Source organism: Rhagoletis zephyria, unplaced genomic scaffold, assembly GCF_001687245.7.
Source record: "Rhagoletis zephyria isolate East Lansing unplaced genomic scaffold, Rhagoletis_zephyria_1.1 Rzeph_scaffold_01031, whole genome shotgun sequence".
NCBI lineage: Eukaryota > Metazoa > Arthropoda > Insecta > Diptera > Tephritidae > Rhagoletis > Rhagoletis zephyria.
In genome coordinates, this window is record NW_016158115.1 from 1,743 (window position 1) to 22,884 (window position 21,142).

At 34.6% G+C, this 21,142-nt stretch overlaps 1 protein-coding gene across 2 annotated transcripts in view; it reads right to left on the reverse strand.

Moving 5' to 3' along the window:
* Fancd2 (Fanconi anemia complementation group D2) overlaps positions 1-20,917 on the reverse strand; it is a 22,611-nt gene extending 1,694 nt beyond the window's left edge. Inside the window, exons 1-23 of one of the 2 annotated variants that reach the window (XM_017615556.1) lie at positions 20,701-20,917; positions 19,645-19,933; positions 19,261-19,546; positions 18,954-19,166; positions 18,278-18,419; positions 18,129-18,197; positions 17,884-18,050; positions 17,748-17,820; positions 17,507-17,676; positions 17,243-17,411; positions 17,000-17,163; positions 16,774-16,928; positions 16,514-16,715; positions 16,330-16,452; positions 15,976-16,255; positions 15,750-15,888; positions 6,605-6,821; positions 6,275-6,533; positions 6,008-6,188; positions 2,827-3,075; positions 2,496-2,715; positions 2,243-2,435; positions 1,828-1,977 (exon numbers count right to left, since the gene is read on the reverse strand). In XM_017615556.1, the coding sequence (XP_017471045.1) occupies positions 1,828-1,977; positions 2,243-2,435; positions 2,496-2,715; positions 2,827-3,075; positions 6,008-6,188; positions 6,275-6,533; positions 6,605-6,821; positions 15,750-15,888; positions 15,976-16,255; positions 16,330-16,452; positions 16,514-16,715; positions 16,774-16,928; positions 17,000-17,163; positions 17,243-17,411; positions 17,507-17,676; positions 17,748-17,820; positions 17,884-18,050; positions 18,129-18,197; positions 18,278-18,419; positions 18,954-19,166; positions 19,261-19,546; positions 19,645-19,933; positions 20,701-20,823 (4,233 nt within the window). In that variant the 5' untranslated portion in view covers positions 20,824-20,917. Of the gene's footprint in view, positions 1-1,827; positions 1,978-2,242; positions 2,436-2,495; positions 2,716-2,826; positions 3,076-6,007; positions 6,189-6,274; positions 6,534-6,604; positions 6,822-15,749; positions 15,889-15,975; positions 16,256-16,329; positions 16,453-16,513; positions 16,716-16,773; positions 16,929-16,999; positions 17,164-17,242; positions 17,412-17,506; positions 17,677-17,747; positions 17,821-17,883; positions 18,051-18,128; positions 18,198-18,277; positions 18,420-18,953; positions 19,167-19,260; positions 19,547-19,644; positions 19,934-20,025; positions 20,239-20,700 lie in introns of those variants that run through there. The other variant, XM_017615555.1, reaches the window with a different exon arrangement.
* Between the last annotated feature and the right edge of the window lie 225 nt (positions 20,918-21,142).

Here is a 21,142-nt window from a genome sequence, read left to right on the forward strand (position 1 = left end):
GAACTAAAGAACTATTCCGCTTCCTTTGGTTGCTAGTCCCATTTTTTAAAATGTCTGTGTGCTCTGCAATAAGGCAAAGAAGAACACTTTTACAAGCCTATTCTGCGCTGGTAATAAAAATAAGCTGACAACAAAGTATTGCCCCGTGAAATATGCAACGTCAGAATTTCCACAACTCTTCTTAGCTTAGATTCTAGAATCGCGGTGACAAGAACAGGTAACATTTTTTGGCAATAAAATTTTCCGGTTACAAAATCTGCGGTAACGTGCAGAATAGACCTGTTAGTATTAAATAACAATATTATCAAGGATATTGAAGTCCCTTTCTCTCTTTCTGTTTAAATCTAAATATATATAATAACAACTTTGAGGTTGTCCGGAAATATAATAGAAGATAGAATTGAAAGAGGCAACCTTAGACNTATATATATATATAATAACAACTTTGAAGTTGTCCGGAAATATAATAGAAGATAGAATTGAAAGAGGCAACCTTAGACCAGTGCAAAAACAAAATAACGGTTCAATGGTGCTAAACTCCAATAAACTCGATGTCGGCAAAGATTTCTACCGATATAAAGGCTCATTGGAGACACACTAAATATTGAGAGAATTTCAATACTTTTATTCGTGAATCAACACTTTTTAACACAAATATACCTTTGTTGAGATTTTGTGCTAATTTGAAAAACTTTTTTTAATATTTGTTATATTTATCTGAGCAACACTGTATGTTTAACTACACCTGGTTTTAAGATAATATTCACAATTATTTTCCTGAAAATTGTTTGCCTTATTTAGTTATGAAAATATGTATAGTTCATTATAACACTGTGCAACAAAAAGAAAACCTAGAGTGCGCATATATCAGGTTTGATAGCTGTTGCCCATACGAACAATGCCTCATACTCAGATTTACTAGACCAATTCGTGTTATCGAGAAAACAAATTTTCACTATCCCAAAATCTTAGTATAGCGGCCAAATTTTTTTCTCCAAATTTTGAAAATTCATCGTGTTTTGGTTTATATTTGCTTTGAATGCTATTTTCAATAAATATAGGTAAAAGAAACGACAAGTTTTCCAAACTTGGAGAAAAAATGTGCCGCTATACTGAGATTTTTGGATCCTGAAAAGTTTTTTTTCGAGAAAACGAACTGATCTAGTAAATCTGAGTTTGTTGTTGTTGTTGTTGTTGTTGTAGCGGCTGCAACAACCCCGCCCAGATCGGTTGGTATCTCAGTCGTTGTCGTCAAGTTCCACTAACGGCAACCCTAGGAAGCGTGCAGCTTCTGTGGGATCTGTCCACAGGGACAAGGCCGTTAGGGTTGTCGGGTTTTCCGGGCATGCGAAGAGATGGTTCGAGTCATGTGGGGTCTCTCCGCATGCCGGACATTCGTTCGGCACATCCTCATTCAACCTACTCAAGTAGGAGTTTAACCTGCTGCNTTTGTATTTTCGCACGGTTTGAAGAAACTTTAAATCAGTAGCATCAAATGGTTTTGTGTTAGTAAATCTAAAGTAAAAAATAGTAGTTCATTAAGAAAGAGGGAAGAGGGTAGGGGGACCAATCCCCTCTGGCTACCCCACATTATTGTTGAGTACCGAAGTCATATGCAACTTCTTTTTGAGAATATTTAATCCGTGCTATTACAGAATAGCCGTTTTATGTCGCATAATATCCCAAGAGTTTAATGTTGTTGTTGTAAAGGTATACATATTCCCCAAAGAATTTTTGAGGAGTGTTGCTGAAGTGGCAGTCTTTCACCAGATATAAATCTGGGTCGTTCCGGTTACGTAGACCCGAGTGTCGTAGTTTAATGCTTACCTTTGAATGACAGCAAATATTATGAAGAAAACGGGTTACTGTTTGTAGACTTTTTAAAAATTCACTAACTCGACCGGGATCATCACGTAATGTTTGATTAATAGCCTCAAGACCATGCTGAAGAAGAAGCTTCAGAAACTGATGCGAGTACTGTAAACAGCAGATACGAATTTTACTATTCAAAAATTGATAAAAAGTACAGATAAAATAAAATAACTTAAAATAAAATCGAACAAAATAATGAAATCAGGAACCAAAAATAGCTGTTATCTAGAGTTTACAAGTGGAAAACGCTACCCAAATTCTGCGATTTAATGAAAAAGTTAATTCATAACAGGTATTGCATGAGAAAAATAAGAGTCAAGAGAGGAAAAGTAAATTTTATTAAATTTAAAAAGTTAATTTGTGAAAGTACCTTTGTAAATAGTTGAAAATTTCGTGGCACATCTAAAGCCTTAACAATGTCAAGCAGTATATTGAACAGCTCACAACTTTTATCCCACATTTTCATTTTATCATCCCTCTGTGTGGCAGTTTTATTTATTAACTCACACAGATAACCAACCGTTGATTCGCACATAGCACGAAAAAGTATTGGAAAATTTGCTCTAAAATTAGTAATAGGTTAGTCATTTCACATAAATTATTTATTTGTAGCTATTACTTACTTTTTAAAGTTTGGAAAGGATTTGAGTGCGCTGTCATTGCCTTTAAGTTGCTTGCATTCGTCTATTAAAGCACGTAGAACGGTACCCAATCGACGAAAATCAGAATTTTTGAGAAAACCTTTTACTAGTATATCTAAATATATGTTGCATGTGCCGCCCTTCTCTGCTAGACCTTCGTAGCTGAACCACTTTCGCTGCAAGAATTTCTTGCACAAACCACCTAGGAAATTTTTTTCATGTTTTAAAATTTCAGAAAATCTTGGTGTAAAGGGAAGCAGCATCATTGTATGTACATATGTATGTACGTGAGTTATTTGTATTGTTTACTTACGTATATCCTTTTCTTGTTTTTCAATCAATGCCTTGCGTTGCTCCAACTCATTGGTCTTACTACTCTCGGTTTTGCTGGAAAAACGCTTTAGAATTTTTAGCAAGTCTTGTAAATGTACAGCAGTTTTCAAATCGGTAACAGAAACTTCGTATTTAAGCATCACATTAAATGCTGCGGCTGCAACATCTGCCAAAGACTTTTTGCACAGACTTTGTCTCTGGGTATTAGCCAATAGAACAAGCAGAGAATCTGTAAATGTTAATGTAGTATACATGTATCTTGGTACACTACTTAACACAATTTTATTTCACTAAAAATTTGTGTACTTTTTTTTTTAACTTCAAACTACTTATTATCTAATAGTACACTTTTATGTGCGTTTTCAACTTCTGTTTCATATTCTCTGTAACAGTGTTTATATTGAGGATACATTCGTACATTTTTCGGCTCTTTTTCACTTAGAATGTGCATTAGATGATTATGCTTGAAATTAGTTTTCTTTTCATACGAATTCATTTTGATTGAATAAGGTTATTTTTTAGTGGTACTTGGTACTTCAGTTACAGTTTTGAAATTTTTACTTTCAGAAATCGGTTCTGTAAGCGACCATCGATTGTTGACAATGTATACTGATTGCATTACGCTTAATGTAGTACTTCACATTAACAAAATAATTGTTTGTGGTGATTTTAGAGTTGAAATTGACAAAATAAACCTATTTAACTTTAATATTGTTATTGAGCTTTGTACCACGATTGAGTTTATTAGGGAAAATGGAAAAAGCAAGAAAGTCTAAGCGGTAGAAGTTATAGCTGCTATTTCGGAGATCATCCCATCTCCTCATCAGACTTCTAATATTTCAGCAGGGATCGAACCCGCGTCATCGATGTGCAAAGTCAGAAGCGTTAACCACTGAGCTATAAACACCCCCTAAACTCTTGTTGCTAATTCCTACTCTTCTTCAACCTACTACAATCAAGTGCAACTGATTTGCCGCTATTTAATACCTGACAGCGGAATTGTTGTTTATTGTATAGATTCAGGCAGGCTCTTCCTAAACTACGAATTTGTCATTATTAACATTTTATTTTTAATATTATAATTGAGCTTCGAACCACGATTGGGTTTATTAGGAAAAATATATATGTATCTACCATACAAACAGTTTAATTGACGCAGTAGACCGGTATCGAAACATTAGGGCTGTTCAAGATCTTGTGCATATGCTTTGGAACTTGCATATTCGTTGCATTTGTAAACTCACAACAATAACTGCAAATCCAAGACCACTTCCGCAACATCCTGAACAGCCCGATTGTATTGTTACGTTTTGGAAGTCAGCTCTTATTTCTTCCTAAGTGATTGTTGTAAGTATTAACTTGGAATAAATTAGGGTCCTTAGTTATTGAAATATTGGAGTTATCGTATTTCTAAAATTAACCGTTACATGGAAAGTGGGCGAAGTTTTAGTCCGATTAAAAATGTTTCCAACATATGGCTTTTAACTGTACTGTGTTTGGCAGAAATTGATAAATTGCTTACGAAGATACACATACGTATCCAGTCAAAAGTGGGTGGTGCCACGCCCATTTGTCAAAAAANACACAGTACAGCAGAAATTGATAAATTGCTTACGAAGATACACATACGTATCCAGTCAAAAGTGGGTGGTGCCACGCCCATTTGTCAAAAAATAAAGTTTAACAACCTCATTTAGAGCTAAAGATTATCACAAACATCGATATNTGTGTTTGGCAGAAATTGATAAATTGCTTACGAAGATACACATACGTATCCAGTCAAAAGTGGGTGGTGCCACGCCCATTTGTCAAAAAAAAAAGTTTAACAACCTCATTTAGAGCTAAAGATTATCACAAACATCGATATTGTGCGAAGTAGTTTCAGTGGTTACTGATTTATCGCAGTCTTTTATTTCTTTAAACTATCCAAGTTTGGTTTGGATTGGTAAGGTGGCTACTGAGATACACCATTTGATCATAGGTGGGCAGGGCCACGCCCATTACCAAGCATTTCATACTTGTGTTATTTTTTCCCAAATTTTATCACATATTCAAAATTTCAATAACTTGGATCCAGCTGTTGCGCAAATATCGCAGTTTGTGCATTTTCGAAAATGCCGTTATATGGGAGGGGCCGTGGTTGCCGTTTTACTCCAACACCACCGCCAATTTTACATAATAATAATAGATTGGCTTTTACACAATATGTTAGTGCTTGACCGAGATTCTAATCTGATATATGGCGTGTGCCATGATGTTGTCACACCAAGGGGAGCGACCCACAGTTTAACGCCGACTCCAAACGGGGATTATATAAGATGTTTTCCATAGCAGAAACACACTCGGAGATTTGCCATTGCCTGCCGATTTTTGATGTTGGCCGAGAACTTCTAACCACTACACTACAGCCGCCGCCTCGATTGATTTAGGCTGTTACAAACCACCTTTGTGCACAAGTGCGCTCGGGTATAACGCATGGAGGGTTCAGGGACTATAAGCAACGTTTTTATGTTGTATTCGACCCTACCAAAAACCTGTTCAAAGTTTTGTCTCGAGTGTACTCCGTTTTTTTCCTAGCACTGTATTATTAAGCCTCTCCTATTTTTGGATAAATAGTCTGGGCGACTTCGGGCACGAAAATGGTTTTAATGTTAATAAGCCACAATAACATTGACGAAAATGGTTTTTTTTTGTGTTCCCGTGGTTCAGGGTAGTTTATGCACTTTTGTGAGAGCATTCCATAATAACGCTCATTTTCCCGAAAATGTAAAAAAACAAACCTATTGACTGATCTCAAACGTTATTTTTTAAATAGTTTTTAGTTTAGCAAATAACGCGTATATTGTTATATGATCAGAATGAAAACTGCAGACTTATTTGCATACTTCTTATGTATAACCTAACTGGAAAATATTGGGGCTGTTCAGGATGTTGTGGATATGGCATTGGATCTGCAGTTTAAATTGCATTTCCAAATTTTATGCTGGTTGCCATGACAACCGTGTACATATTAGCATATGCTCAAGATTCTGAACAGCCTTTTTGTTATTTTCTTAGATGTTTCACTTGCAAACTGGTATAAATAAGTGAATATGTTCGAAATTGTGTAAACACCAATCAACCATGCAAAAATAGGATCAAGTGCACTTAAGCAAAATTACCTTTCAAGAGTGCCTCCGTGGCGTTTCCATCACTAAATTGCGTCCACGAAAAGAAAACTGCTAACAAACGTACGCACATATTGAAACAGAGTTTTATGTAATTAAACTCAGTGGTGAAAAGGTCGCCATTGCTATAAACGTATTTTACACTTTCCAATTGTTTGATAATCTCTGTTGATAACTGCTTAAAAATAAAATTGAAAAACTCCTATACCATTTGTTTTATAAAAATATTGTATAAGACCTATTTTTGGTGGATTTGCATACCCTTGACATTCTCTCCACAATTGTTTGCAGAAACTTGGATAAGTCGTACATAAAATATTCTGGTTTAGCGATATGCTGTGATGGCTGCTCATTCTGCAATTTTTGCGCACCAGTAATCGATTCTAATTTGCAGACTAAATCGTTTAAAATGAAGCGCAATTCAAGCAAACCAATTCGTTTGCCAATATCTTGTAATGGTAATGGATATTTCACAACTAATTCTTCACGTAATATCAACATGATGTCGGAATCCATTTGTCTGAAAATTATCGTTGAAACCCGATTGTGAAAACAAACACATACAAACATATTTAAACCGAATCTTGTTACCTGTATACTTCCCGTGGTCTATATAGGACATCGAATCTTTTCTTATTGTCCGTGTTTTTAAAGCGCCCAATGTTTGCCAATTTGAAGGTAGCATTGGCTTCGTTAGTTACGTTGCCTACGTGTGTGTCATTGAAAACTATGGACTCGGAGTTTAAGTCTTTGTCATTTGGATCCTTTTGTTGTGTAGCTTTTGTTGATGCCGTTGGCTTACTGCGAGCTGCGAAGGAATGGAATAAAAAGCAAAAACAAACAAGTAAATTTTAACCCGCTGCTACTGACGTGACCGAAGTTTCCCTATTATATTGACGTGTAGTCTCCCAGACAACAATTTTCCAGATCAAAAAATATATATAAGAAATTTATGAATAAACATTCTTCGATTTAAACTGGAAATTCTATCAATATTTTAGGTACTCATAAATGAAATAAACTATGTGTCGAAAAATAGGCATTTTTAGTAATCAATGTTATTGAAGCTCGGGAAAAATGTCGAACCTTCGGTGTCTGTCAGTCGTAGAGGGTTAAGGAAAAAACAAAACCGACTTCAATTCTCATATAAAAATTTAAGATTATCGTNACTATAAGAAATTTATGAATAAACATTCTTCGATTTAAACTGGAAATTCTATCAATATTTTAGGTACTCATAAATGAAATAAACTATGTGTCGAAAAATAGGCATTTTTAGTAATCAATGTTATTGAAGCTCGGGAAAAATGTCGAACCTTCGGTGTCTGTCAGTCGTAGAGGGTTAAGGAAAAAACAAAACCGACTTCAATTCTCATATAAAAATTTAAGATTATCGTTCATTTCTTCATCATCCAATGAACGAATTTAAACCAAATTAGTATGGGACCACCTGTGAGGTAACACCTTTCATTAAAAAAAAAACAGAATTATAGAAAGCGTTTAACGTGGTCCAAAGTTAAGCGGTAACATACATAAAAAAATTTATTCCCGGCGAATTGATAACCTTCTCCTTTTTGTGAAGCCTGTTAAAAATAAATAATTGAAGCTATCATTTTTATAAGGGTTTGGCTAAGCTCCTCCTCCGATTTGTGATGTTAAAACACAATTTTTGGGAACTACCTTTTTACGCCGCCTCCGAACGGCAAATGGTTTTTTTGCGAAGCTTTTTGTATGTAAGAAACTACCTGAAAAAATTTTTTGAATGAACTATATTTTTAGAATAAAAAAAACCAAAAATAAGTAGAATAAAAAACTTTGCATACACTGCGAAAAATTCTCCGCATCAACACTTTTGTTCGTCACTGTACATACGTATAAGTATTCATTAAGAATTTGCCATGCATACAGTCAAGTGTAGAATATAAAGACCCCAAAAAAAGTTCGTTGATTATTTACTGCTATTTCCAATTTCTTTGATCCACCAGCCAGTAAGAATAGATTATACGGTTGACAAACGGGCTCGCTTATTTGCATAAACAGCCTTTATTTGCTTCGACTCATGCATTTTCCTCTTTAAAATGCGCATAAGCAGCCGAACAAATGCACGAAATTTTTGGAAATTAACTCTGATCCGGGGAATTTTCGATATCAACGCTGGTATTAACGGTCAGCTGTTGTCTTTTGTACAAGTAAGCAAAGAAAGCAGGTGGGTTTCCAGGCTAAAAGCCTGTAGCTGCCAGGTTCGATTCTCGGTTGGGGCGATTGCGAAAAAGTTGTTTGTTGTTATTATCTATTTTTTTTTATTTTTTTTATTTTTCTTTATTTTATTTGATTTATATATTTAATTTTACTTTATTTTATTTTCATTTGCTTTATTTTATATCACATTTTTTATTTTACTAATAGTTAATTTAAATTTTTAGAGTTGAATTTTATTAAAAAGTCAACAACAACTAACTGAAAGCAGTTTAAAAAAATATAGAACTCAAAAAAAAAGAGCGAAAACGAAATAAATGAAAATTCTACTGGCCGTGGGTCTCCAACCCACGACCTTGCGGCTCGTTTATCCGCATTACTGGCATCTGTAAGGCTAAAATTATTATGCGTATTTGTGTGCTAGTTTATCTGCGTAAGCATCCACCGCGTTCTTCAAGCAGCTGCAGCTGGCGATGTCAAGCTCCACCGCATGAGTTCCTAAAGAATAGCGTCCGATCAGTACACCTGTAAGAATCGAGAGCTGACGCTTATCCAGCAGCAGAAGCGCCTCTTCCACGTCCGCGGAGAAAAACCGACTAGTTGCCAAAGGAACTCCTATGCTCTCCCAGGAGCATCGAGGATACCCCGTCTATCCAATTCATTTAGCCCTGCAATTTCCAATTATAATTCTGTGCCCTGGGACCCAAATCAGAATGGTTACTTCCTATGTACTTATCCATATGTAAAATTTTCGGCTGTCTCAATATATAGTAAAAATATAAGATGCTAAAATAGTTTATAGATATAACCAAGTTCCGGTTTTTCGAGATGTGAAAAAAGTGCACCCACTAAAATGCATGTTATTTGGATATAGCTGGGAAAATATAGCTGGGATATAGTGGGGATTTTTCGACAAATTTCTTTCGAAAATGGCTACAGGGTTCAATATTTTGCCAATTTTAATAACTTTTTTTTTGTAATGCTCGTAAATGATTTTGGAAGAGATTATCTAGGGGACAGTAATCTTTAGCGACTTGCAACTTGCACTATGTTGTACTATAAAATTAAATGGGCTACAAAACTGCTTAGTCGAAAATTTTATAGAAATCCTGAAAAAGAGTCGGATGATTTTTCAAAATTCGTCTAGCTTATCGACATATTAGCTGTCATGTTGCATTTCGGTAACCTACCATGTGATATTTTAAAGGGTGTGTAGTAGCTACAATTTGAGTAAACACAGTAAAAATATTCTAAGTTGATTACTTTTTTTTATTGTTACAAGCATTTTAATCTGTACTATTGATGTTTTTTTGGGTTTCTGGCCGACATCTTGTAATTTTTTAATGCGTCAAGTTGCATTCGGAAGAGTACATGAATAAGAACAAACGTTTTTCTCGAGCTCTTCAATTTTTGACCTCGAAAAAAATTTGCTTTTAACTTTTTAGGTATAAAGGAGAGGAGAGTGAGAGATTTCACCCCTTAAGGTGGGTTGGAAATTTGCGTACTTGCTACTGATGTATTACTATTGATTAGAACTACAATAAAAAAAAAATGTCAAACCGGTTTTGAATACATATCATTTTTTGTTTCTAAAGTTTTTCTGAATTTTTGATATATAAATACCTCTATTTAAGGGTGCGTTTTGATATATTTAAAACAAAATAAATTCGGGCCTAGACAATGGGCGGTATGCATAAAAAATAATCAATTGTTTTTTTCTTAAAATTTAATACCTTTCACTTAAATTTATTTGAACAAATCGAGTGAAAAATCTGAAATATAATAAAAGCATTTGAAGTGATATAGTAGGCCTTCCTTTTGCCAGAGGCTTACGGGGGGTATGTTGAGGGGTCATCCTTGAAATTATACCCTGATCAGGGTAGCATTGAGAGACAGAACACCCTTAACTTGTAAAATCCAACAACCAAAATTAATATTTAGTTAAGGCTGCAATTTTATCCACTCAGATAGTTCACAATTATCAAGTTTTTTTGTTTTGTAGTATAAAAAATAATATAAAAAGTCTCTGCGCCTAGATATTTGAGGTTGACTGTATATAGTAATATTACAAATATAGCAAATTGAGGTGTAGATACATTTAAGGGATAATTATAATAACTAGTACCGCCCAGTTGTAGAAATTTGACAACTTTTTTCATACACTTTTGAATTTTACCTGCCACCAATACTAACTCCTTCACGCGAATTAATATTTTGAAGTCCACCACCGTAATAGCTCTGATCCAATACTTTTCGTGTTAAATCCTGTAAAAATGTCAAACAGCCAAATTACTCTCTGAAGTGAGAGTAAAAAGTAAGTAATAACGAAAAGTACGGGGGCAAAACAAGCATTTTTCCTGTCAAAACTTCAACCTGTGAACGTTTGACACTTTTCATGATTTTACCAAAAGAAGAAGCTCGGATAAAACCTTGCAACTCTATAGAACTCTCCGAAAAACCGCTCTCCTTTACAAGATTTTGGAGGAATTTGCAGTACGGGATCATTTTTCCTGTAACTTCCTTTAAGCTTGCGTAAAAACCTGTAAGTTCATGGAGTACTGGATCAGAGCTAATTTATAACGAATTTACAGGAAAACCTAAAATCGAGTTATGAACGTTAATATCGGATTAATTAATGCTAATGCTACCTCCTCCGAATTCTTCAGTAGCTTTTGAAATTAGACCGAAAAAGGAACCTCGATTTTCATTTATAAAAAATATGCATATGTAATTGTACGTATGTATGTATAGATGAGATATTCATCACTGACTAATATGACAAACATATACCAATTCAGACTGTAAATAAGTTTTTCGATTATATTTGTCTGAGAGCCTCTTGCAGGTTAAAAACTAAATTGCCCATATCTACCTAACCTCATTCTTTTTTTTTCATCAGAATTGTTGACGGTTGAGAAAGTATCTTGAAGGTTTACAACAAAAAGTAAAATTTGCTTCTCTAACGGCAATTTCGGATTTTTGTCAAGACTGGGCCAAAGCCCAATATTTTTTGATCACACGATTGGGCTACCAAGTTATACCAAATTTTATGTTAATTTTATGTGTTTTAAAAATGAAACAAATCGGATCATAAATATGATTTTTTTGGATAGCTCTAATCCCTGGGCTACCTATCGGAAGACCAACACACTCATCCTTCTAAAAACATTTGCGCAAAATAACAGTTATTCAATGCGATTTTAAAATCTGGGAGGAAATGGTTCTCAATTGAAAGATTCTTGCGATTCTATATATGTACATATAAATGTAGGTGTATAAAAGTCCATTACATTATAATAAGTGGTTCCAGAGATAACCGATATGAGAATGGGCGGTGCCACGCCCCCTTTTCCAAAAACGACCACTTTTTGCCGTAATTACGGTATTGATAACATAAATTGCTTTGTAAAATTTCAGGACCATAACATAAGCAATACAAGATGTATGCGATTTAAAAATTTCGGTTTGTATGGGAAGTGCCAGGCCCACTTTCCCAGTACCTAACATTTTTCATCGTAAGTAGGGTATTTACAATCTATGCATCTGTGCTAAGTTTCAGTTCATCAGCAGGATTGGTTTTAGAGATATGGGGCTGATTTCTCCAACTCAACTTAACTTAGTTTAGCCACTTTTCGGACTTAAGTCAAAAGTTAGCCTACGTTTTACACAGCTTATTCTTGACTAAGTCAAGAAATTTGGCTTGACTAAGTTAAGTTGAGTTGGAGAAACCAGCCCATAGTGGTTTACACATTTTAGTCTATATGGCAGATGCCACGCCCCTTATGTATCGGGATTAACATTTCTGGATTAAGGGAAGTTATATCCTTTAAATTGGTGTGAGTTTCATTGAAATTGAGCGAACGGTGCCATCAAAAAAGGGATTGCAAAATTTTCTTGTGGCGTATTTACATATGTATAGATAGATAGAAGTTTTATTTTTAAGAAAAATATACAGCAATACAAACATACAAAATTTTAGTGCAATCAATTAATAACACCGGCCAACATGAAAATTTTTCTGAGCTAGGACTAGCCATTTCTAATAGATTTGAATTCGAATTGCTCTATCTGCTCCGGTTTTTCAAATCTCCTATACATGCGCAAAAGCGCGCGTATATTCGAGGTTATGCAGCCATAGCGCCATTTTTTTCCTCGAAAAAATATATGTACATAGCATTTTAAAGTAAAAGTAGGCCCACTTTAAAAAAGTTGAATTTTTTTAATCTGGGGGCACAACTATGTTTTATGTATGATTCTGTTCGCAATCTCTTAGTATGTAAATCGATAAATTTAAGTATAATTTATTTTTATGAAGTGCTTTAAAAGTTAGACGAGGAATAAACATTTAGATCGCTGAAATAGAAAACGAAAAAGGCCTGGGCCACACTGGAGACGTGAAACTTATAGGGCTTTCGCACGAGGCGATTTTTCAGGCAACTTTTAGTTGAAAGCAAAAATCGCCTCGTCCGAACGGCCTTTCAACTAATCGCTTTCAACAAAGTTGGTCGCCAGCCAACTTTGAGCTCGTTCAACTTTTTTTCCTTGCAACCCTGTGTTTCTTTACATTCTGTATCAGTGTTGGGAAATGAAATTGTTCCTTCAGTACGAAATCTATACAAAAAATGTACTTTTCGGCTATAAATTGTATACACTTTTTAATTCGCTCATATATTTTCTTAGTACATTCCCTTCAAGACCAATGATTTTATGGTATTCATGAGAAAGTTTTATTGTTTATGTACATACGTTTACGTATTTTACACTTTTACAAATTGATTCCACGTGCACATGTACTGCATTTAACGCAAATATGTATGCACACATTTTCAGGTATACATCTTAACAAAAAGCATATTTAAGTTGATATTAATGGTTAAAAGAGACACTGGCCCGTAGTCATAGTCAAAATGAAGTCGACTTTAAAGTTAGTTGCAGCTTTTTGACAATTTTCAATGGGATATCTGTCAAAAAAGCTGCAACTAACTTTAAAGTCGACTTTATTTTGACTATGACTACGGGCCATTTTCTTTGGATTCAGTACTAAAATTTGACATTTTTATAGCATTTCAAGTGCTTATCAAAACTTTACGACAAGATTTGACCATTTATCTTAATATTATTAAATTTTAATTATTTTTTGTAAAAATACGGTTTATATTTTAAGAAAAGCCGTACAAATCCAAGGTTCAAACTTTTTCCAACATTAAAAAAAAAAAACAACACACTTTCGTAAAAATTTCGAGCTTTTTAATTCGATTTCCTAGATTTATTTTGAGTGTGCGGTTTTTTAGCAATTAAATTTTAATATAAGTAAGTTTTTTAAGATTTCTTTGATGAAGGTGTTGCTAATTTTCTCCATATAAAAAAATCGTCGAACACACTTCGTATGGAAGAAAATGACTGACATCGTCGACAAAAAAAAATGCCAAGTTCAACGGTAAGTCCCAGCTACTTTAAACTTGCACTTTATTATACTAAAATTGAATGGGCTAAAAACTAAAGAATATTGATAAAGCTTGAAATTTTTACGAAAGTATGTTGGTTTTTGGATGTTTCGCATAGATTTAATCTTGGGTTTATACAGTTTTTCTTAAAGAATACATTATATTTTATAAACAGATAGTTAAAATTAAAGAATAATAAAATAAATAGTAAATCTTGTCAATATGTGAGTGCCGTAAAGGTATTATATTTAAGAAAATCTCTTCTTATAACTAACGAAGACTTTCTTTCTATATGAAGTTGACTTCGACATTTTGTTTTAATAAAACTTAGTATCGAAAAGTTTCTTTAAAAATTTGCCTAGGCTGTATTATACTGGTTCGTTCAAGCCATTTTTCAAAACTTACAAAGGTAAATACGAACTGACGAACAAAAGAGAATACAAAAAATTTCTTGCTGTGAATTTTCAGAGCTATATATTTTTAGTATTCATTACAAAATTGTATTAAAAAGTACTGCGTAGTAGGAAAGTATATTGTAAATGAAATTGTATCAAATAGGTACAATTGTACCAAAAAATGCCAACACTGTTGTGTATACATATTTTTTTTCTTTTTTACTTTTTTACTCTTATTTTATCTTTCAGCTTCGCTAAAAGCACTTATACCAACGCTTGGCTTACCAAATTTACGCCAATTGATAAAATTTGGCGATTTAAACTCATTTTAAATAATGTAAACAACAATTCGAGTTGAATCGAAAATCGCCTCGTCTGAATGGGGATGGCAACTTTTTCACTTTCAACTTCTCATTCAACTCCGCATTCAACTTTTGTTGCCTGAAAAATCGCCTCGTGCGAAAGGCCTATTACGTTACATATCTAGTTCGTCACATAACCAATGTACATATATACATACATATATATCTGCTATTGCTTAAGGTTATATTGTTTGCCTTTTGTCGATCTAGATCCCCTACCTTTATGTTATGTTATTCTGTTTTCCTTTAATTAATTTTTATCTTTATACTCTATCGATAACAAAATCCATAGTAACATCAATCAAAATATCGATAACAAAACCGATAAAAATATTGATAGCTAATTCGATCAACATCAAAATCGATAACAATATCGATAGATAATCGATAAAAATTTCGACAACAAAATCGAAAAAACGATAAGAAAATAGATTATCAATATCGATAACAAAATCTATAAAAACATAGATAAGAAAATCGATAAAATATCGATTACAAAATCGACAAAAATATCAACAATTGCGATAAAAGTGCCGATAACAAACTCGATAAAAATATCGATTATTGTATCGACAAGTTCCGAGAATCCCGAAAATCTCTAAAATCACGAAATATTTCCCAGAATGAGTCTCTGTGTCTATCTATATATCTTTAAACAACCGGTGGGGACTAGGTCATTGTCAAACGGAGCTTCATCTGCCTCGGGAGACACGCACAACACTCGCACAACTTCTTTCCGGCTACTGCAACAGGTTGAACTCCTACTTGAGTAGGTTGAATGAGGATGTGCCGAATGAGTGTCCGGCATGCGGAGAGACCCCACATGACTCGAAACATCTCTTCGCATGCCCGGAAAACCCGACAACCCTAACGGCCTTGTCCCTGTGGACAAACCCCACAGAAGCTGCACGCTTCCTAGGGTTGCCGTTAGTGGAACTTGACGACAACGACTGAGATACCAACCGATCTGGGCGGGGTTGTTGTAGCCGCTACAACAACAACAACAACAACAGGTCATTGTCAAACAAAGTTTTCTTTTGACATACAATTCGTGAATATAATCAGTGGGATTTTCGAAGATTTTCTTAATTTTTTAAGAAATTAACCGTTAATTTAACAGCTGTCAACTGACAATCTATCTAATCGTAAGAGCCCTAATTATTCGCGTAAAACATGGCCTCTCCGACCACTGTGGAAAGTTCAATTCAGGTTTTGCTTAAGTTGAACCTTAACTCTTTTCAGCACAGATGTAAGAAAAAAATCGGTAAACTGCTATTACTGTGTGGTCTCCCAAATATATTCGTGACTTACTCTCAAAAAAACCTTTTCTCATACTTGCCTTGCGAATTTTCGCTGGAGAATGCTGTGTTCGATGTTATAAATTGTGCTTGTGGCGGTACATAATCCGCTGGCGCTTTGTCTAATAATAACCGCACTTTTTCCTCGGTGGCAATGAGCTCATTCAAACGTTGTAACACCTAATGAAATTAGAAAATATTTACATAAGTCGGAGCATGAAGATATTGCATTAATTTTAAATATAAATATATATGAATGTCAAATACCTTGTTACGTATCATCGATTCCTGCTGAGTTGAAAATGAGCTCACAGTTTCGCGCATCCAATTCACACAATGAAAATATATATCCAAAATTCGTTTTTGCAATTGTTCGTCGTAATCGTAAAATATGGCATCAGTATTGGATTCGTCGAAAAAAGATGGCAGTATTATAGCGCAACCGAGTAATGCATTTATTTGTTCCAAACTGCCTTGATAACGCTGCAGATGAAGCGAACGCACTAAATTAAAGAGAGGAGCCAGAATAAGAATTGATGACGAAGACCTACAAAAATTTTAGAAAGACAATAAGTAAACTAAAAGCAAAAATAATTCTCGAACAAGCTAAGCTATACATACACAGTACCCGGTTTCAATACCAACTCTGCTATATTAATAGCAATACTTGGCACTTCACTTTCCTCCATATTCTCAGTGTCCTCGACAGTGTTTATGCATTTCTGATATGTTAAATTAATTCCACTGGAATTTAAAATAAAACATAAAAATAAAAACCCCATTAGCGGATATTATAACAGCTTACAATGTGTTCGTGGGTGAATGTTCGGCTACAAAACTATTTTGAAAATAGAAAGTCATAACATCGCATAACCAAATTAAATATGGTTTGTCCAATTGTGTACAAGTGTCACGTTCACTTGGCATAGACCTACAACTACATGCCATTTCATCGTAAAATAATGCCAGGGATTCAGGACAATGTATAGCAGATGATTCGACAAGCACTAAAACGTTATATTAACGGATGTAAATTCCATGAAACCAAAATATAGTAGTAGGTACTTATGAAGTTAGCTGCCATTTTTCCCCGTCCGTCAGGCAGTGAGCTGGCGTTGGAATATGAAGTGTTAAAATCGTCATGCTCAATTATGGTGTCTTCTATGCGTGCCATGCAATCGATTAACTGCACACTTCCAATGATACCTTGCTTCTTGACACTTTAGAAAAAAAATAAAATAAAAAACTTGGTCGAAAAACCACAAACACATATTGTTTACTGCATACTTACTGCACAGAGTGGTTTATTATTTGTTTTTTCAAAAGCATATCTAGTTGATCCTGCAGTACAGTACACTCAGATAAGGGTGGTGGAGGAAAGGCAATAGAGCAGAGCAATTCCATTGCTAAGCGAGTTTGGGAAAGTGTCAGTTCGCTTAACCGGTCCAGCAAAGGCTTGATGAAAGAGAGCGTCATATATGTAGACATGTAGATATAAATGAATCTTAAATACATTAAAATCTTTCTAACATACCATCAATAGCGTACCCCAATTCTGTATTTCAGGGCGATACTTTCTTTGCAATTCTCTTAGTAATTTTAATGCCAGGTTAGTTAGATTTTGGGTAGATTTATCGCACGTTAATTGAAGCAGTCTTCTCAGAATAGTGCGTTGAATAGAATCACATATTTGAAATAATATTCTGCAAATAATGTAGCGCATATAAGGCAAGAGAGTACTTGCAGCTGCTGCTAAATTTTGCATGATAATAGCATTCATGTTATACATTTATCTTACCCATACGAAGCCTTCGCGAATTCTGCGACTATTTTATTTTTCTCTCTTAGAAAATCATACATCAATTGCATTAAAATAGCTGTATGTTGTTCCAAAACTGCGGCATAGTCAGATTTCATTTCAATAAATATATCAACTGTTATATGTTCCAGTTTTATGCGACGCCGTAGCTAAGACAAAAACAAAAACAAGAGACGTTTTTAAAATAAAGTAGTTTCACAAAAAAGTAATGCCAACTCACAACATTCTCAATATACATATAGTTGTCTTCTTTGACATGTATAAGTAGTAGTACCATTATGAAATCTAATGATCTGGAAAATATATGTATGCAATAAGTTGATATAATTCAGTTAATTGAATTTACTAAAACACACTTAAATTGACTGCCTGGCACTAATGATAATAGCTTTTGCCACATGGTGTAGAATTTTTTAGAGCGCACGAAGGCTTGCTCGATGAAATTGAAAAGTTCAAGCTGTGTTGTGCGCTCCATTGGCGTATTCAAGCGCCACACTAGTATTTGACGTATAGTGGTGACTAACTGTAAATGTAATTATGTAATTAACACATATTTAGATACTTCGTACTTGACCAATCAATCGAGTATAGGCATACTAACCTCAGTAACTTCCTCATCACTAGCCTCAGCCAAATACTTCAGCAGAAGATTTACCAATAACGGCAGAGCCTAATTATTAGAATTAATTAATAAAAAAAACAGCGCTTTACTATGATGCTATAACAAAAAAACAACAGAGTCCCAATTACCGTGTTCACAAAACCTTCCTCTTTTATGTAGTCCAATATTCGATGACGCAGCTGTTCCTGCATGCTTTTTCCTAGATTGAGATTTGCCAACGACTGAATCGAGCTCACATTGAACAAATCTTTATTCAGAGGCAATTTATCTCTAGAGAATACAAATTAAAATGTAATTTCCTTCGAAGCACTGGTTTTTAATAAGCACGGAAGCTGACTTATTTAATGTAGCGTGTAGTTAGTTTCAAATTCTATTATATATGTATGTACATACATAGTTCCTTAGTGACTAATCTACCGATTTTGTAAAACACTGAATTTCAAAAAAAGGGTATTTCTATATTATGGTAACGATATACATGCATACATATAAGTGTAAAATGTAATAAACAAAATAAAATTCCGAAATGGCCAAGTTGCTTTTTTGTCATAAAGTACCCCTGAATTCTGTTTTTTTTTTTTATATTTCTGAACCACAGCAGATGGAACTATCCAATATTGCGCAATTTCGAAATTTTAATGTGCAATATTGTCGGAATAAAAGAAACTGATGCTTTTTATTTTTAGATTTTAGAATTCAGGGTACGTTATAATTGAGCATAAAATATTATGTATTTGCAATGATCGAAGTAGGTAACTCAAAAGTAATTACGTTAAAATAATACAAAATTATTTAAATACTCACAGTAGCATTTGGACAAAACCATCGTGTTTACTAGCTTCCAATATGAACCCAGCATGCATGATGATATCCTGTTTAGACACTTCACTAGCTTCGTTAAATATACCCGTGATTCGCTCATATATTAATGTGCTATGCGACTGCGTAACATGACGCAGTTGAGCTATGAGCAGAGGAAGAAAGGGTACTGTACCATTTGCTAGGAAAACAGGTTGTCTAAAAAGATTTATTGCAAAATTAGAAATACTTACAAATGTTAATAATCTAACTCATGTTATTTTTAATTCTTAACGAAAGGTTTATTATTTACCTCTGTTTGGCAGCTTCCGATGTCTTATTTAGCAAGATATCTACCACAGCATCACGCAAGAAGTCTATCATTAGAAAGTTTACAATCATACTCTCTTGAGACTGATAAACAGAGTCATGGCCTGGAATACTGATTGTACAGCCGCTTAAGAGTTTTAAACTATATTTGCATTTTGGGGACAAAGCCTCGCTCAAACCAGATTTAAACATGTCAGCATTTTCATTATAATTTGAACATTTCAGAAACACTTCCCGAAACTTATTGACAAACGAGATATGATCGCAAGCTGTCCAAAGAAAAATGCATATGCACATGCATACAAACATATTATTGTTATATTTCAATGTTATTAATCCGCGCTACATTATGCATATTTGTACTTACATAACACAAAATTGTTAGCTTCATCCAACAGCACACCAGCTTTAATAAGCACTAATTCAAAGTAGCTCTTTGGTGGGCGGCCACTTAAGTTTCGCGACTGTGTACGTCCTAGTGAAGAGGCAATCATGCTACGTTGTGACAAATAGCGTTGAGTAGCTTCTTGTGAAGCTGGTATATTCTCTTCGCTGCTGCCCCCACCCTCCTCTAAAGTACACACATCAGCTACAACTGCAGTTGTGGAAGTTGGTCGAGTCTTTTTCTGAACTGAGGCTACATTTAAGGATGTGCGCTAAACCAGAAATGTTTTGTTTATTAAATATATTTATCGCCCATATGTACATAGATGAGTATGTGTACAATAATTGCATATCCAAGACTTACAGCAAACTTAACCGATGCATTTTCATCAATTGAACCCAAAGGCCTTTTATTCTCCATAGACCCCGAAGCTTTGGTATCTTTGGCGGGTTTCGCACCTTTATTAAATTTGCGATTCTTATACATTTTGTTTTCAATTATATTATATACAAAAAGTTTATACAAAAATTGCCCGCGAAACTTCAATTGGACTTTGCCAAAACCCTCGCAGGGTTAGGGATGTCGGAAAACCCATGTATCGAAAATATCGATGTTTTGCTTCGATGCATCGGCACGTATCGATACATCGTTGGATCGATGTTTTTTTGAAAACTGACATCTCTAGTACAAACGTACCGTCACAACAACCATTTAAGGCCTTGTCTCCACAGGAAAACACTGTTGTGATAACCATGTCACAACATATACTTCCAATGGAAACCGCCCATGATGCAATAATACAAAGTGGTATCAGTTGTGACAGCTCGATTTGACACTGCCTTAGCTCAGTAGAATAAGAAGAAGAACGGGAAGAAATGACTCCCCATTTGGGGGAAAAATATAAGATTTCATATTTTCTTCTAAACANCACATTTAAGGATGTGCGCTAAACCAGAAATGTTTTGTTTATTAAATATATTTATCGCCCATATGTACATAGGTGAGTATGTGTACAAAAATTGCATATCCAAGACTTACAGCAAACTTAACCGATGCATTTTCATCAATCGAACCCAAAGGCCTTTTATTTTCCATAGACCCCGAAGCTTTGGTATCTTTGGCGGGTTTCGCACCTTTATTAAATTTGCGATTCTTATACATTTTGTTTTCAATTATATTATATACAAAAAGTTTATACAAAAATTGCCCGCGAAACTTCAATTGGACTTTGCCAAAACCCTCGCAGGGTTAGGGATGTCGGAAAACCGATGTATCGAAAATATCGATTTTTTGCTTCGATGCATCGGCACGTATCGATACATCGTTGGATCGATGTTTTTTTGAAAACTGACATCTCTAGTACAAACGTACCATCACAACAACCATTTAAGGCCTTGTCTCCACAGGAAAACACTGTTGTGATAACCATGTCACAACATATACTTCCAATGGAAACCGCCCATGATGCAATAATACAAAG